General features: G+C 38.6%; 1 protein-coding gene across 3 annotated transcripts in view; it reads left to right on the top strand.

The window, feature by feature from the left end:
* Git (ARF GTPase-activating protein GIT1) overlaps positions 1 to 15071 on the top strand; it is a 33375-nt gene extending 18304 nt beyond the window's left edge. For 2 of the 3 annotated variants that reach the window (XM_045728136.2, XM_045728134.2), the window contains 7 exons: positions 2309 to 2473; positions 5693 to 5749; positions 8822 to 8986; positions 10189 to 10326; positions 10485 to 10589; positions 11428 to 11568; positions 14732 to 15071. In XM_045728136.2, coding sequence (XP_045584092.1) covers positions 2309 to 2473; positions 5693 to 5749; positions 8822 to 8986; positions 10189 to 10326; positions 10485 to 10589; positions 11428 to 11568; positions 14732 to 14926 — 966 coding nt within the window. In that variant the 3' untranslated portion in view covers positions 14927 to 15071. The remainder of the gene's footprint in view (positions 1 to 2308; positions 2474 to 5692; positions 5750 to 8821; positions 8987 to 10188; positions 10327 to 10484; positions 10590 to 11427; positions 11569 to 14731) is intronic. The other variant, XM_045728135.2, reaches the window with a different exon arrangement.
* The last annotated feature ends 2080 nt before the right edge of the window (positions 15072 to 17151 follow it).

Raw genomic sequence — 17151 nt, 5'->3', positions numbered from 1 at the left:
CTGCTTCGTGAATCTGACCCCTGGTTAGTGTAGCAAGAATTGTAACACTTTCTATAAGTTGTTATGAATAAAGTTTCTAATTTTGAAATGGGTGAGCATTTTATAGTTATTGTTTATATTCATATTGAAGTTGAAGGTACAGTATTTCATAATACCACATTGTAAATGATGAGTTACAATAAAGTGGCTGAAGATATGATGACCGAATCACATGTCAGAAGATGAAGAAAGTGACGGCGTTTGGTCCGTCCTGGACCATTATCAACACACGACTTGATAATGGTCCATAACAGACTGAAATGTCATTGTTTTCTTCATCTTCTGATGTGTGTGGTTTGGTTATCACCACATTGTAAAGTCTGAGAATAGTGCAAATTATGGTGAAACGAGCAGTTGAAATACAGTCTGCTATAGTGTACAGTACTGTAATGCCAGTTTCAGCAGAAGGAATCTGTTTATTCGAGTATGATTATCACGGTCTGTTAAATTGAAAAACAAAGGAAGACCTCTAGAATTAGTCAATTTATTCTCTGGCAAGTGTAAAGGACTTCCATCCCCAAAGAAAAAATATATAAATTGCAGGGGATTTGGGTATCCAAATATGTACAAATTCAATTTTTATCTATAACAACAAAAATCATGTTTGGTATAAAATACGGTAGTGATAAATAGGAAACATCAGTTGTTGAAGTTGATTTTGCTTCAAGTTGGGTTTCTGAGCGAATATAGCTGTTTGAGTGGGAGTCCCCTGTATTGTTTTACATGGTTTATATGCAGAAATATTGAAAATTACATAATGAGGTTGTTGTCGGTATTACATTCACCACTTGTGCAGTGTTGAAACATTCGGCCAGTGCTTCGCGAGTGCTTTGGTCTAGGTTCATATCCTGGCCGGGAGAATTGACCGGGTGCCAATCCTGAACTGTGACGTTTGTTCACCCAGCAGTGAATGGGTATCTGGTTGTTAAACAATTTGGTGGGTCGTATTCTGGTGAAAATTAAGATCAAGGGCCTGCCTGAAATGCTATGTGTGCTAGTGGCTTTGCAAGAATGTAAGAACTCTTCTATATATCAATAAAAAAAATAAGATCCTCCACTTGAACTAAATGCAGTACAGTATTTTATTTATAAAATGCATGTTCAATCTCACTAAACTTTGAGCCCCGGATAGTTTGTGTCAATCTTTGTCATCGGAACTGTTTCTTCCTGTTTTTTCGTTTAGAAAGTGCCAGTGTCAGCACCATACATGGTTTATAAGTACTGTATATACACTCTCCAGCCTTGATCATTTTTCTATGCCAATTTAGCTTTTCTGTTCCAAGTGCTTTCTCGTGCTTGGTCCAGCCAGTCACCTCTTTGTTGACAATTACGTTTTCTTCTTATAAAATATGTTCAGATATAGGAGTTAAGGAAAGATGTAGCAATCTCAGTCCAGGAAATTGGGAGTCTGTTGCATATACAGTATCTAATAATTCAAGAGCCATGAACAAAAATAGGTAAGTATTCTCAGCTTTGCTGGGGCTCCTTCCAGAGGACCCACGAACAGAAAATGGGACGTTGTCAGTTTCGTGAGCTGCTACCATTTTCTTGTACATCAATGTATGGCCTTAGTTAAGGTATACATCAAAATGTGACATGCAATAACAAGATCAGGCTGCATTTTAGAATCGGATAACTTCATTATACATCTCCTAGATCACATTGATATAAATTTATTTTGTTATACAGTACATCTCTTGCAGCACATTCATGTAAATTGGTTTTATTATACAGCTTTGTGCCTGGAGAGGGTTCTAGGAGTTGTTCCACTCTCCGAGCCTGGCCTGACTTGTCCAACACACTGTTGCTTGGAGCGGCCCACAAGCCCACATATCCATCACAACCCAATTTATTTTATTATATATTGTTTATAGCACATTTATGTAAATTGATTTTATTTTATATCTTTACAACCCATTCATATAAATTGCTGCATTATACATCTTTACATCACATTCATGTAAACTCTCCTAGAATGAGGAAGCATTTGAATAGAGCTTATGTTTAGAGTGCATAAAACGAACAAATCCACAAGGGCCGTGATGAGGATTCGAACCAGCGTCTGGGAGCATCCCAGACACTGCCTTAATCGACTGAGCTACGACAGGTTCGAATCCTCGTCACGGCCCTTGTGGATTTGTTCATTTGATGCATCACGTTATTGTGATCTCTGTGTGTGTTTAGAGTGCATATTGTGTATGCATCTTTCTTTTCTGATACTGTATATTGGATACATAATGAATAACTGGCCTTATTTAACACTTTTCAGTATAGTGAGCCTAACTGTGAGTTGTTAGGAGGGATGGACTCTGCAGTGAGCCTAGAGGCCTATCTGGAAATGAAAGAGAAACTGGAGTCTAGTGAAGCTCGTATCCAGGAGTTACAGAACAACAATGCTCACATGCGCTCACAGTTAGACGAGCTTAGTTGCACCGTGAGTAAATTTATGCCTTTGGCTTTTCCTGCATCGTTACGTCCTACTGTTATTCCTTCAAACCTATTATAGAAAATGTTTGTAATTTATTTGGGGATGGGCTAGATTATTCCAGCATGGTTTCAAACTTGATTACATTTTGTATTTACGTAGAGTTGTGTAATTACCTTAGTTACAGGATGAGAGCTATGCTCATGGAGTACTGTCTTCCCTATAGTCTTAAGTCATAGTCTTAGTCTTATGATGCTTTTAAAGTACTGGTGGCTTGATGTGTGCATGTGTTTGTACACTGCTGTATCTTGAGAAGGTCCAGGGCTGATCCGCCAACCTGCCCTCTTACAAATTTCGTCTGAATTCGGCCGTTTGGCCGAAAATGGACGTAATTTGAAAATAGAAAAAAATTGAAAATAAATTTAATATTTTTTTTTCCAAAACAGTAAGTTAAGGGTCCTCTGGTAGGTTAGGAGGGCAGGAAATTCTCCTAAGGTTTTGAAATGTCATAAAAAACATGTATTGAAAGTTTCCTCTCCTACCCTTTCTGAGTAAGCCAGAGGACTCAAACAGACAACGGGACAGTACATCACTTTCGTGAAGCGATTTCATTTCAAATTACAGTACGTCCATTTTTGGCCTTAGCGCCAAAAAGCAACGTTATTTTTAAGAGGACGGGTTGGATCCCGAGGAAAAGTGCCTGAGTTATGATGACCAGCTGAGAGATGCACAGGTGTCAATAAGAGTATCCTTTTGTTGATACAGTAGGGACTACATTGTTGTCCTATTGTTGATACAATAGGATCAATTGGGACCAGGACGGGGAGTGAAATGTAAACCCGGTAATCCATCTGAGTCAGAAATATAGGAAACGATTTCTTTTGTGGGAGGATAAGTTATGAGTGTAATGTACCAGGCAAGAAAACTCCGTACATATTCGTTTAAATATCAATATGATGCAAACCAAAATCACAATAACGTGATGTATCGATGAGAACATTTTGGAGCAATACGATGGGACTGATCTCATGTCATTGGCCTCCTCAGATATACATACTATGGACATATACTGCAGACGCACACACTATGGGCACACTCCCTAGACGCACATACTGTGATCACACTCCCTAGACACACACACTATGGGCACACTCCCTAGACACACACACTGTGATCACACTCCCTAGACACACACACTGTGATCACACTCCCTAGACACACACACTCCCTAGACACACACACTATCATCACACTCCCTAGACACACACACTATCATCACACTCCCTAGACACTTCCACTATGATCACTCTCTCTCTAGACACTCCCACTATGTACATGTAGCAATTATGTTATGAGTAATATAATTACTTCAAATTCTCAGAAGTTTCAATGCAGATAAAGTAATTAGACATGCATGTTATTCCGCATAACTTATCCCTAAGGAATTCTACTTTGCAGGAAGTTCTACACTAATCCAAGGTCCTCTAATTACAGTTAATATCTCCTTATAAGTGTAGGCATCTGCAAGGATGGTGAGAGGTAATCTGCTATAGATGTTGGTCATCTTGGCAAGTCAGGAGAAGCATGTAATATAAGTCCCAAGAATGGAAGCATTGTTAGTCTGAGTCTGAACTCGAATAGTGGTTCAGTACAGATACTCAAGACATACCATCGAGTCTCATTGCCTAAACTCGAACTCATAAATAAACATTACAAACACTACAGACACACATATACTATGGACGAATTCCCCAGACACAAGAGTGTGTGCTTGTTGACGAGGAGAGAGACATGAATTTGCCCTCGATATATTGCTTCAGATGTTTCTCATCAATATGATAAAACCCATGAGATTGAAGAAGCATCACATCATATAAGTAATGGTTGACAAGCAGGCCCAGAAGTTGCTGGTACTCCCCTCCCCCCCCCTTCCTTACCCCTGGAAACATGGTTAGGGGTATTACACAGGCATGAATTATGTGATCAAACTATTCAGACAGTTCTTTAGAGCCTGATGAGTAGAATGTGTGTCTGTGGACATGTTTGGTTTAGACTACCAGCTCGAGGAAGCAACCGAGGGGACTGGCTCGGAAGGGAGCATTTCTTTTCACTTCATTCCCTATTTGTATTTATATTTTTCATCCATTATTATACAGTAATAACCATTATCATTCTTCTCGTGACCCTTGTCTTTTCTTCCACCTTATTCCATTACTTTTTCCTCTCCTCCACCTCTTTCCCTTCCCCTTTTATTGCTTCTTTTCTTTTCCTGTACCTCTCTTTCCTGCTGCTGCTGCTCCTCTCTCTTCCCATTCCTCCTTTATCTTGTCTTCCTCCCCTTCCTCACATGCTCCTTTTCCCCTCCCCCCTTTTTTCTGATTAAATGTCATATTTTGTTTTTCTTTACTCTTCCCTCTTCTCCTTTTCCTCCTCATATCTTATTGATACATATCATTCGAATTCTTTCTCTCTCTATCCTTACCTTCTTCTATTTCTTAATTCTTCCCCGCCCTACACATCTTACCCTTTCTCTTCATTCTCTCCATTTCTTAATTTTTGTCTTCTCTTTGTACTACCAACTTTCCTCTGTGCTTTCTTCATTCGTATTGCTCCTCTCCTTCTACCTCCTTTTATCTCTATTTTCTCTCTATTTTCTCTTTTTTTTTTTTTAATAATTCTCCTAGACTTTATTTTTGGCTAATACTGTACTAGTATATCATCTTAATATTTATTGTCTCAGTTGCTTGATGTTTCGTGGAAAATGACTGGATTAACGCACTTAAGCTCGAAACACAATGAGCGGACTAAATGACTGCACAGTTGACTTGCTGATATTGTATAGTTATGTATTTTTATTTTTCAGTTTTTAGGAGATACATGCGTGTTAATTTTTTTTTTTTTTTAGTGTGGAGGTTGGGCCTTTTAATTGTCCTGGCATGCTTATGTTTTTATTTCCTAACGTGGGCAATCTTGTTATGTTTTGGTGCCGTTTGAATGAACATTTTTTATTTGTTCTCCTTTTGTTATTTTAATTTGATTTTTACAGTGTAGCCTGTATATTTAATAGTTTATAAACTGACTATAAATATTAGAAGTAACTACAGTCATAATGAAATAATAACATAACAAATGGCATCATTATAACTACTACCGTCTGGCTCCTTACTGGTGGAGGTTTGCATGTAGTGGCTTTTCCTTACGTGATAATGTGATTCTTGCTTTCTATAGGTGCGTAAACTGATTCGTGAGCGATCGTATCTCCAGTCAGCGTCACCTCAGCACAAAGTTAGTGTTGTTTCTTGTCCTGTAGTCCCTTATTTATGTGATATTAGAGCCCATATCTTTTTGCATGCAGGAAAACATTTGTTTCATGTACTTGAGTTCTCATTCAGTGTGAAAAAAAATTTGGAATTGTAACTCACTGTAAGTACCCTAATGGTAAGGAATTAATGTGCACTTTGTTTTGTATGTCTTTAAATCTCCTATGTTTTGTTCTTTGTGGGAAATTTCCTTCATCAGATTAAAATTATGATTTTGCTTACTGGTATTAAAATTTGCCATTAAACCATGAGAAATGTAAGGGTATGAATGGTATCTCATTTAACATTGCACAGAAGACAATGTTTAAGGTTTTTTCATTCATGCACAACTAGAAGGATGAATTGAAGCTTGGGAGCGTAGTTAAATGTAACTAGACTGAACAATTGAGTGTAGTTAAAACAACATTCTATGGTTGAATTTGCAAGAGAAGAACCAGATCTCTCTGAGAGCATCCTTGACCTGGTGCAAGGCAGGACCAGAGTCTGGCGTGCTTTATGATGTGATGGGAACTTTGTGATTAGGGATCTACCCAAAAACTAAGAAAATCTCTGCTTGAATACAGAAGCACAACAAAACAAGCCACTGGGGCCTCTCGTCGATCCATGAATCCATGTTTCTAGGGGTTCTGTACCTCTGCCTGTATGGTGGGCAGGTGACTGACTTCATAGTCACACATTTGTAGGATTCGCCGTGTCGTTAGTATGAACTGACCTGGGGGCCAGATTCACGGAGCAGTTACGCAAGCACTTACGAACGTGTACATCTTTCCTCAATCTTTGGCGGCTTTGGTTACATTTATTAAACAGTTTACAAGCATGAAAACTTGTCAATCAACTGTTGTTATTGTTATAAACAGCCTCCTGGTGCTTCGGAGCTCATTAACTGTTTAATAATTGTAAACAAAGCCGCCAAAGATTGAGAAAAGATGGACAGGTTCGTAAGTGCTTGCATAACTGCTGAGTGAATCTGGCCCCTTGTGCTTTTGAGCCTCACTTTTTGGGTTTTGAATTTAACCTCTCTGTTTTTATTAAGATAAGTGTGGTGTTGTTTCACCTGTGCCCCCTGCCTATTTATCTTTGGAATCTACTTGGTGTAAACATCAGAGGCTAATGACTTCATTATGCCAGCAAATTTTAGAAATATCATGAGAACAATAGTGTTAACGCTCAAGAGAGAACTGGACAAGATTCTACTGGAGTTACCAGATCAGCTTCTGACAGACGAGACCATCACAAGAGGTGGCTGGCTATAGGCTCAGGGTGCAGGAGAAAAAACTCTTGAAATTGGCAGTGGGTAAATCATCAGGTAAACATGTTTCTTGATGTTGTTCTTGACTTTGTTGACTCATCAGTGTCATGTGTCATGTTTGAGTACTTTTCTCTAAAGGCTGTATTTGTTAGTTCTGGCCCTGGGTAATTGGGTCTTCAAACAGAATGAAGTTGAGTGTGGCCTCAGACCGGGCTCGGGGAGTAGAACTCCCTAGACCCTCTCCAGGTATGAATGCTTTACAATGTTTACCAGGTTTGCTGGTGTTTAGTCTCTGCCAGAATTTGCATGTCTGCTGCTGTTTCTTTCCCTGCAGTGATAACTTAATTGCCTACCTTTTATCATGGACCTATTCTGGTTAAAATGATTTATTCACCTTGTGCACTATATTGTTTACCCGGTCACAGCTTTGCTCCATTATCTCTCTGCCTCTTATTAATTTCACACTGATGCCTTGTTTATTAATGTCTTCACTTCGACCTCCTCTTCTAAGGCATGCTTCTCGCAGCTACTATGGTGGGTGGTCTAATTTTGTCAGCCACATGCCTACCTTCATGCTAATGATCTGTGACAGTACACATCCATAACTGCCGCTTTCTCGGCAATGTCATGCTTCATGATCCTGGCGTAGGGCATCTGAAGGTCAAATTGGATCATTAGCCTCCTGTTACTTGCCAAATCTGCCATACTTTTACTAAGGTGTGTTATCTCTAGTATCAAATTTCTACTAGTGAAAGTTGGCCCTCTTGTTGCGTGTGCTCCAATTCATTTCATTCTTGTGGTCCTGCTTTGTGGTGTTCTCAAGAGTAAGTTTGTTTTCCTTTTGTTGAGTTTTGTTGTGTTTGTACCATTGGAAGTTAGCTAGGGAAGTGGTTGATGGGGTCATGGTTAGAAATAAATTATTTTTCTTTACTGCAGATGAAGCTTTGAGTAGAATGAAATGTTTTTTCTGACAGGTTCCTTGGATGCTCCCTGTTCCTGCCCTTTCTATCCTATCTTTCTCAAGGGCCAGTGAGTGGTATTGTCAGCTCCTCTCATCTTTCTTATAGTACCTAGTACTGGCGTCAGGTAGTTGTCACCATAGTTGGTAGTTACTAGTTATGTGTAATTTAAAGCAGCAATTAGCTATTCACACAATCCCAATGAATGTTTGAAGAGGGTGTTAAGGAGTTTTTTTTTTTTTATCATAGGGAGGTGTCTCTTGGTTGACATAGCCTTACCACTGTCTTTATGCCCCTAAGTACATGGCTAAATGATTTACAAAGTTCGGTCTGTAGGTGGCACCTAAAGTTGACTAGAGCTGGCCGCTTGGCTAGTGTCCTGGGTGAACCTATGGCCCTTGCGAGGGGTAACACCTGAGGTTCTTAGAAGATTCATGACACTTGGTGCCCCATTTTTCTCTGCATCCATTGTCCAAAGAACAAACAACTGTGTTTGTCTGCTTTAATCATTCTTATTGCTGTCATTACTTAACAGCTTTATATTCGTTGCCTTGTTGGGTTGAATGTTATACACAGTAGGCACTTCTATAGTTTTATTGATTAAGACAACAAGGTGTATAACTGGCCAGTCGAGGTCCTAACCTACTCTGGGTGTGAGAGAGAACTGAGCCTGCTACAAGCACGGCTGGTGCTCCTCTGTCTGGCATGACGTCGGAGGCCTACTCGCCTGTGATTGGTTATGTCTCAACCGCCATATTATTTGACTATAACATTTATTACAGGTGAAATATCTCTGCAATTGATTTAATTTTTGTTTTGTCTTGCACAGGTGAAAAGCTTACGGGAAGAGAACATGAGCCTGCGATCAATGTATGGGAGCGGAGTGGTAGGTGGGAACTTGGGTCCATCGTCTCATATGCCTGCGCAGCCATCACCACTCTTTTACCCATCTACCATGTCACAGAGCTTGCACAATGGAGATGTGGATCCCCAGGTGCTTTGTTTTTTGTTTAGCTTGTGTGTTTTTGTTTGCCCTTTTTTGAATTAGGGTATTTTTGATGTTTAAAAGCAATGCCTTGATTTACATAACTATAATATGGTACATAAATGGTGAAGCAAAAGGATTGTATAGTATACTAATTCATTAATTAAAATTATGTTTATGTAATCAGTAGGTTGTGATTAAAAGTAATATCATACATAAATAACAGAAAATACCATTAATAACAAAAATTTGTTTTTAAAAAATGAATTGAAATACAATATTGTTCAAATACAATATGAATTGAAATACAATATCCTGTCTTACTGGGATTAAAGCTTCAAATGGATATAACAGTGAGTATCTACAGTAGTTTAATTTGAATGTTTTATTTATAAATGTTTGTAGATTTATGGTTGGATTAGTGTTCGCAATTTTACAGTGTAGCCGAGTCTGATTATGTTCTTTGGTCGCTCGGAATAGTCATAAAAGCCTAAGTAGTATGGCATGAGTTGATTTTTCTTCTTATATATATACTGAATAGAGTATTTGATATGTCAATTTTGCAAAGGTACATCATAGTAAAATGGGGCAGGGTATTCTATAAATGGAGAAGTGTATTAAGTAATTTTTAAAGAAATCATCGCCATTAACTACAGTACAGTACTGTAATAAGGCTAGCTATTCTTGATTCTTATGTTTAGACTAGCCAAACTAGGTGTTGAAATAATATTCTTTTAGATTTGGATAGATAAAGGAAATAAATATAAAGAAATAGCATGTACGACTTGCCCAGATGTCAGAGTTCCGCTCCTTAAGGGGACATAACCTTGAAAATTCAATAAAGTGAAAAGTTGTTCAGAAGTTGAAACGACAAAGACCGTCCTGGACCATTATCAAGTCATATGAGCTGATAATGGTTCAGGACGGACGGAAACGTCATCGTTTCTTCGTCTTGTGGTGTGTGGTTTGGTCAACAGACTTAAATCCTTGTTGTTTTTTGTTTTTATGCACATCTCATTAGAGTAGTGGTACCAAACATAGCGAGTTTAAATGAGAGGTTTGATATTGAGCAGCAGGGAGCAAGGATAGGAGTTTATGCTGCCACTTGCATATTTTAATTAATACTTAATATAATTAAGATCTTGTAATTCTTTGTTGATAAAATGCTGGAGGAAGCTCATTAAGATTTCCATTATTATTTTTATTTTTAGGTAAATATGCGCTCTAGTCGAGGTCCACCACAAAGGCCCTTCAGCATGTTTGAGCCTCGACAGGGGCCTCCTAATGTCTCGACCCAGTGTCACAGCTTGGATCACACAAGAACGGCTTCTTATCAGCTTGGCTCTGTGGTGAGTTCTCTCACTGAACCAAATTGTATTGAATAAATACAGCAAGGTATAGTGTAACAACATTTACAGTCAATGTGCGCCTTAACCCTTTAAGGGCTAATGCTTGTCAAAGCCATAGAATGCTATCAGATTAAAAAACTAATGGCCTTTCTTATCAGCGAATGTCTGGTGAATATGATAACACAAGAACAAGAAGCCCAAGCTTGGAGCCATCGGAAACTACTCCCCTCAATCCTTCCTATGCTCTTCCATCTCAGGAAGAGGTAAGTAAAATAGGTTTCCAAATATTTTTAAAGAATAAGGTATATACTGTTTATATCTTCCTCAAGGGGGGCTACTTTAGGGTATTCTCTTTTGCGTTCTTGTTTTCATGGTATCTAGTGAGTGCCTATTCAGGTATATTTCAAATTTTCAATACTGTATTGTTGTCTCCTGTCTTTTACAATGTACTGTATCTATGAGCATCTTTATGATTGTAACTTTACTGTTGCCTGAACATTTGTTCTGTGTTCACCTAGAATTTACCTTGGGAGGGTCCCAGGAGTTATTCTACCCCCAAAGCTCAGCCTGGGGCCAGACTTGACTTGAGATAATTTGGTCCAGCAGGCTGTTAGCTGAAGTGACCCGCAGGCCCACATATTCACCATGACCCGGTTGATCCGGCATTTCTTGTAGAAACTTATTTGCAGGCGATGAGTCACAATAACGTGGCTATAGTAAGTTGACCAGACCACACACTAGAAGGTGAAGGGACGTCGATGTTTCGGTCCGTCCTGGACCAAAACGTTGTCGTCCCTTCGCCTTCTAGTGTGTGGTCTGGTCTACATAGAAACTTATTTAATTGCTTCTTGAAGTTCAGTTTTGTTCCAGCAATATTTCTTAATCTTGCTGGGAGAGTATTGAACAGCCATGGACCTCTGATGTTCATACCCAAGCACCACAACACTACAGAGGTGTTGTTAAGATGTGACAAATAGTGGACAAATATCTCGTGCTTTGATTATGTGTTGGGTGAGAAGTGTTAGTTTTTGCAGCATAGGGTAAAATTACTAACAAATAGCAAAAGTAATTTTTTTCATAGGCTGATTTTCCTTCCTTCAGGTTGTTAGAAAAACTGAGGTGATAACAAAACGAATACAAGAACTCCTCATCTCTGCACAAGAGGGACGTCAGGAATCTTTCATGCCGTGTGCCGATCAGATCCATTCCGCAGTACTAGACATGGATGCCATCTTCCCGAAGGTGAGTCGCATAAATATTCAGAGCAAGTATTTTAGAATCTATTTTGTTTGTTTTACCTCTAGAACAAACCTAAAAATTTTGACCTTAATGGGGAAATAGATTCTTGGAATATAATTGATTGGCTCCTAAAATCATTCAGAATATCTAAATACATATATTGTGATTTTCACATTGATGTGTGCTTTATTTATTAATGTGTATGTGGTTTATACATTGATGTGTAGCTTTCCTATTGATATGTGACTAATACATTGATGTGAAACTTATATATTGATGTGAGTCTTATAGACTGGTATGTAACTGGAACTTTATCAAGTAGCGACGAGACTTGAAACATCATCACTTTCATTTTATGTCACCACATTATTGTGATTTATTCTCTACATAGCAATCACTATTCAAAACATTAAATTAATGTTCGTATACTGATAGGAGGCTTGGGGCCAGATTCATGAAACAGTTACGCAAGCACTTACAAACCTGTAAATTTGTTCTTAATCTTTGGCAGCTTTGTTTACAATTATTAAACAGTTAATGAGCTCCGAAGCACCAGGAGGCTGTTTATATCAATAACAACAGTTGATTGGAAAGTTTTCATGCTTGTAAACTGTTTAATATATATAACCAAAGCCGTAAAAGATTGAGGAAAGATGTACACGTTCGTAAGTAATACACGTTCGTAAGTACTTGCGTCACTGCTTCGTGATTCTGGCCCCTGGTCGAGGACCGGGCCGCGGGGATGCTAAGCCCCGAAATCATCGCAAGGTATCCTTGTCTTTCTCCTAATTTATTTCCTCCCATTTTTCAAAAATATAAATTCCCTTGACACTTTTTCTACTGTAGATGATGGGCAAGGATTCAGCTTTAGGGCATGCTAATAATAGTACAGAGATACTCGTTGTCTTCTATTTAACATGACACAGAGATCACACTAACGTGATGCATCAAATGAACAAATCCACAAATCCAAGAAATTTGGTTTGAACCCTTTTAACCCTGTCGTAGCTCAGTCGATTAAGGCAGTGTCTGGGATGCTCTTGGACGCAGGTTTAAATCCTCGTCACGGCCCTTGTGGATTTGTTGTATTTAACATATTGAGGCGACATCGAGGTATGTGAGAGGTTATTTAACGTAGACCACCTCTTTTATTAATTTATTACAACATGGGGTGTGAGAGGCATCAGTTGGAAGAAAAAAATGACTAATGTATTAGATCATTCATTAGATAGATATGGGAGCATATGGGAGCCGGTTGGCCGAGCGGACAGCACACTGGACTTGTGATCCTGTGGTCCCGGGTTCGATGCCGGGCGCCGGCGAGAAACAATGGGCAGTTTCTTTCACCCTATGCCCCTGTTATCTAGCAGTAAATAGGTACCTGGGTGTTAGTCAGCTGTCACGGGCTGTTTCCTGGGGGTGGAGGCCTGGTCGAGGACCGGGCCGCGGGGACACTAAAGGCCCGAAATCATCTCAAGATAACCTCAAGATATTAATAAATGTAAATAGCACTCTTCCATTATATCAGTGACAGTATACAGCATCACATGATCAGGCGTTCAAAGGTCTTCATGAATTATCATATATATAGTCACTCCCATCTTACAAGCCAAGTCTTGTCTTTTGCCGTCTCTGGGGCCTGACGGCTGAGTGGACAGTGCTTGTGATTCGTATTCCTGAGGTTCCGGGTTCGATCCGCAGTGGACGCGGAAACAAATGGGCAGAGTTTCTTTCACCCTGATTGCTTCTGCTGACCTAGCAGTAAATAGGTACCTGGGAGTTAGACAGCTGCTATGGGCTGCTTCCTGGGGATGTGTAACAAAAAGGCGGCCTGGTCGAGGACCGGGCCGCGGGGACGCTAAGCCCCGAAATCATCTCGAGATAACCTCAAGATAGTACCATATCCTGGGAATTGTTGACATTTGGTCCTCATTTTCTAACACATTCTTGTATTATTTCCTCCAATCTTCCTGGTCTTCCTCTACTTCTTCTACCCACAAATTTACATCTATACACTTCTTATTAATGTATAATTAAAAACATGTCCTGGTACACTTGTCTCAGTCTTGTTGTATACTGACTTATATTTCACAGCTCTTAAGTGACTTTTGAATTCCTAATACTACACATGCTTCTCAGAGTATCCATTGCTACTACAGTATTATTCTATTCTATTCTTCTATTCTATTCTATTCGGCAGCTTCTATTTATATCCAACCGAACTCACTCATGTACAGTATATAGGTTTGATGTCATGTTAAAAGCTCTTGAATGAACTAATTTTGTTTTGTGCTCCTCAATATCGGTGATTTTTAATTTGTGTATTTACGAACAGGAAAATCAAAATAAATTTTGTGGAGTCAAGAAATTGTTTAAAAGGTGAGGTAGTAAATGGTTAGATGTTAACCAGTTTTGTCTCTGTTACACACAGAAATCACAATAGCGTGATGCATCAAATGAACAAATTCACAAGGGCCAAATCCACAGTTGGTTCGAACCCTCGCCACGGCCTTTGTGGATTTGTCCATCTGTCCCTCTTGTTACAGACAGCACTCTTCTCTTTGTTTGCTACAGTGTAATCAAAGCTTGTATTTATGCTATATGTAATGAAGCTTGCAGCGCTGCTTTGATAAGGTTGCATTTATAATACCTTTTGTCAGTCCCGTTTTCTGTGAATATTAAAAAGCTTGACGATAATTATCTTGTGTATTTCACCAGTTGAGAATTATGTATGGTGGAGTAACTGTTGCCTCATTTAACCTCTTTATACACCACTAAATACTCCAGGCAAGGAATATACTGTATGTTACTACAGGTATTTGTAGATTTATAGTAATTAGCAAGATGCATTGTTTACTGTTGTTGTGACATACTCTCAGTTGCTTAATAAGCTGTATGTGTAGGTATACAAACACACACACACACACATGCGCGCACGTGTATGTACATATGTATAGCACACCCATTTTTGTTACAGTATACTACTAAGTTTGTATATCTTTAAAATTTGTATCTCATTGTTTGTTGTTGCCATATCAGTATCTCACACAGTTTTTCTTGGCACCATTGTGTACAGAATATATGAATTTTGTTTAATTATTAGTTTTATATAACCTTACATATTGATTTTAGTTATTACACTTCTAATAATTTCCTCTGCAATTAGGCTCGGTGCTCTTCTGGGGTGCAGGGAGCACTGCGGCAATTGGTGAGCAGTGCTGGCAGACTGCAGAGTGAGTGCCGTGGACATCTGGCTTCACACGCCCACACCCTCGACCCAAAGTTTGTTACCCAGCAGGTTATACAGTGTGCTTATGATATAGCCAAAGGGGCAAAGGTGTTGGTGACACACTTTCAGTGAAAGTACTGATTATATTAATATATATTTTATTTAGATTCTTCTGTCTTGAAAGATAGGAAATAGTATACTTCCAGTTGAATAATAATAAATAATAATAATAATAATAATAATAATAATAATAATAATGTGAAATGTTTGCAATGGCACGGGTCATGTTCCTCCTCCTGTTGCACTGCAGTCCCAATTCTTCTTCTTCATGCCACACACACAAGACTATTCCCAGTGGACAATTGTGGTTGCTTTAACGTCAGTCTGACGTCGTCCACCGATAACGCTTGGTGTTAAAGCAAGCAAAATGACCCAGTGGGTTGTAGTAGAACTAGAACACCTAAGTCTTAATGGCATTGTCTGAAGAGTCTGTTGGCTGTGAGTGAGCAAGTGAAAATACTAAGGAAAGTATTTCATCATATTTTATAATTGTTGTTTATTATTGTCTTCGCTGTCCTTGGCATCTTCTTAGTGAAATAGGTAGCGTGCTTTTTATGCAAAATGATGTAATGTATATCAGTGTAAATGTAGGCGTCATGGGAAAAAAAAAAAGAGCCGACGTGTTTCTATGGCTGATTTCAAAACCAACAACTTACAATCAAAATGCTTATTTGATTTACAAGAAGAAGAATGGAGCTTTATTGTGAATATGATGAGATAGATGGAGACCTATGTTCATATACATTTTAGAATTATCAAAGAACGTTAAAACATTAAAGAATTTTGCAAGCATTTCACTCAAACGTATTGAGATATATGTTATGTTTCACTAATTAACCTGGCAAAAGGAGAGAAAAATTTGCAAGAATTCAACTGTAAGGAATCTCCCTGCTTATACTTGAATGTGGCAGCAGGAGAATCTGCCATAGTAATGATTTGTAATGTCCCTTATAGGGACTTTGAATAATTACTCTTAGAACAAATTGCTTATACATATTGCAATATCAATGCATTTTCTACATAGTTTTTTAAATGCATTTCCAAAAGCAAAATAGTATATATGACAAAGAAAAATTTGGTGCTTAAGTAACGAGCGGTAACTGTGTATAATCGGCCCCGTTCTCTCAGTCTGACTCCCAAGTAAAAAAATAAACTGTTCTGCCTGACCAGAAATGTACGAATCCAAGCAGCGCTATCGAGGCCGGTGCATAGAAAAGATCAATATTACGGTGCTATAATTTTTACTAATACGTTACATTTTTAATGGAGTGGTAAATTCCGTAATAGGTGAGAGGACGGGTTATAATAATAGCGTATTTGGCTACAAGAGACTGGTTGCGTGTAGACTGTGACTTATGGTGGTGCCTTTATGACCAAATTTCAGTTAATCGTTTGAGAGTGGTGATGTGCAGTTTCACTGAAAATATTATTTATGGTAGTAAAATTAGTTGTATTGATTTACTTGATAATGCAATTATACTCGGGAAATTGCTTGCTTGTTGAGGGGATAATTACAGTGTGATGGCAGTCTATTGTTAACCTGCCTGTATTTCCAATATATCAGTGAATGATTTGAATGCAAAATTTGTTAAAAAGAAAGTTTGCTTAATTTTTAGTGTAGTAAAATGTTTTAAATCATAATTGTTTAAGAAATACATATCATGATACAGTACTGTATAGGAATTGGGAAAAATAAAAAACATGCTTGAATGTCAATTATGTTTTTAAATGTATGGTATATACTGTATTCTGTGCATTGAGAATTTTGTCCGAGAAAGTCTATGACTCACAGCAGTAATTCCAGAATCCTCTAAATAATGAATGTGCTAAATAACCCGAGGCTTGTGTATGTGGGGCATATTGGCCCTGAGGCGCAGCACTATTTGGTTACTGTATATCATAGGGTAATGTGACGACATTTATGCAAGCAGTAGTGTACGTCTTTGGCTAACAATCCGGGATTCTAGGTTTGATTCCCGGGTGGATCAGAGTCGGCTGTGTTTCCTTTCACCTGATGCCTTTGTTCGCCTAGCCGTAAAATAGGCACCCAGGAGTTAGACAACTGTTGTGGGTTGCATCCTGGGAAAAAGGACATTAGAAGGGACCTCTGTTAGTCTTAACAGACTTCCTGTCCCAGATTGTGGAAAGTCATACTTTCCAGTGTGGAAAGTGTGGAAGCCAAATAAGTGGAGTGCCTCATGATATTATTGTTCTAAATAGCTCAACTTTTGTTGGGTCTATATTCATCATACCCACAATCATGATGTTAGGTTTGGGGTTCATTATTCAGGCTATTT

Source organism: Procambarus clarkii, chromosome 90 (assembly GCF_040958095.1).
Source record: "Procambarus clarkii isolate CNS0578487 chromosome 90, FALCON_Pclarkii_2.0, whole genome shotgun sequence".
NCBI lineage: Eukaryota > Metazoa > Arthropoda > Malacostraca > Decapoda > Cambaridae > Procambarus > Procambarus clarkii.
The sequence above is the reverse complement of the archived record's forward strand: the minus strand, read 5'-3'. Positions and strand labels throughout refer to the sequence as shown.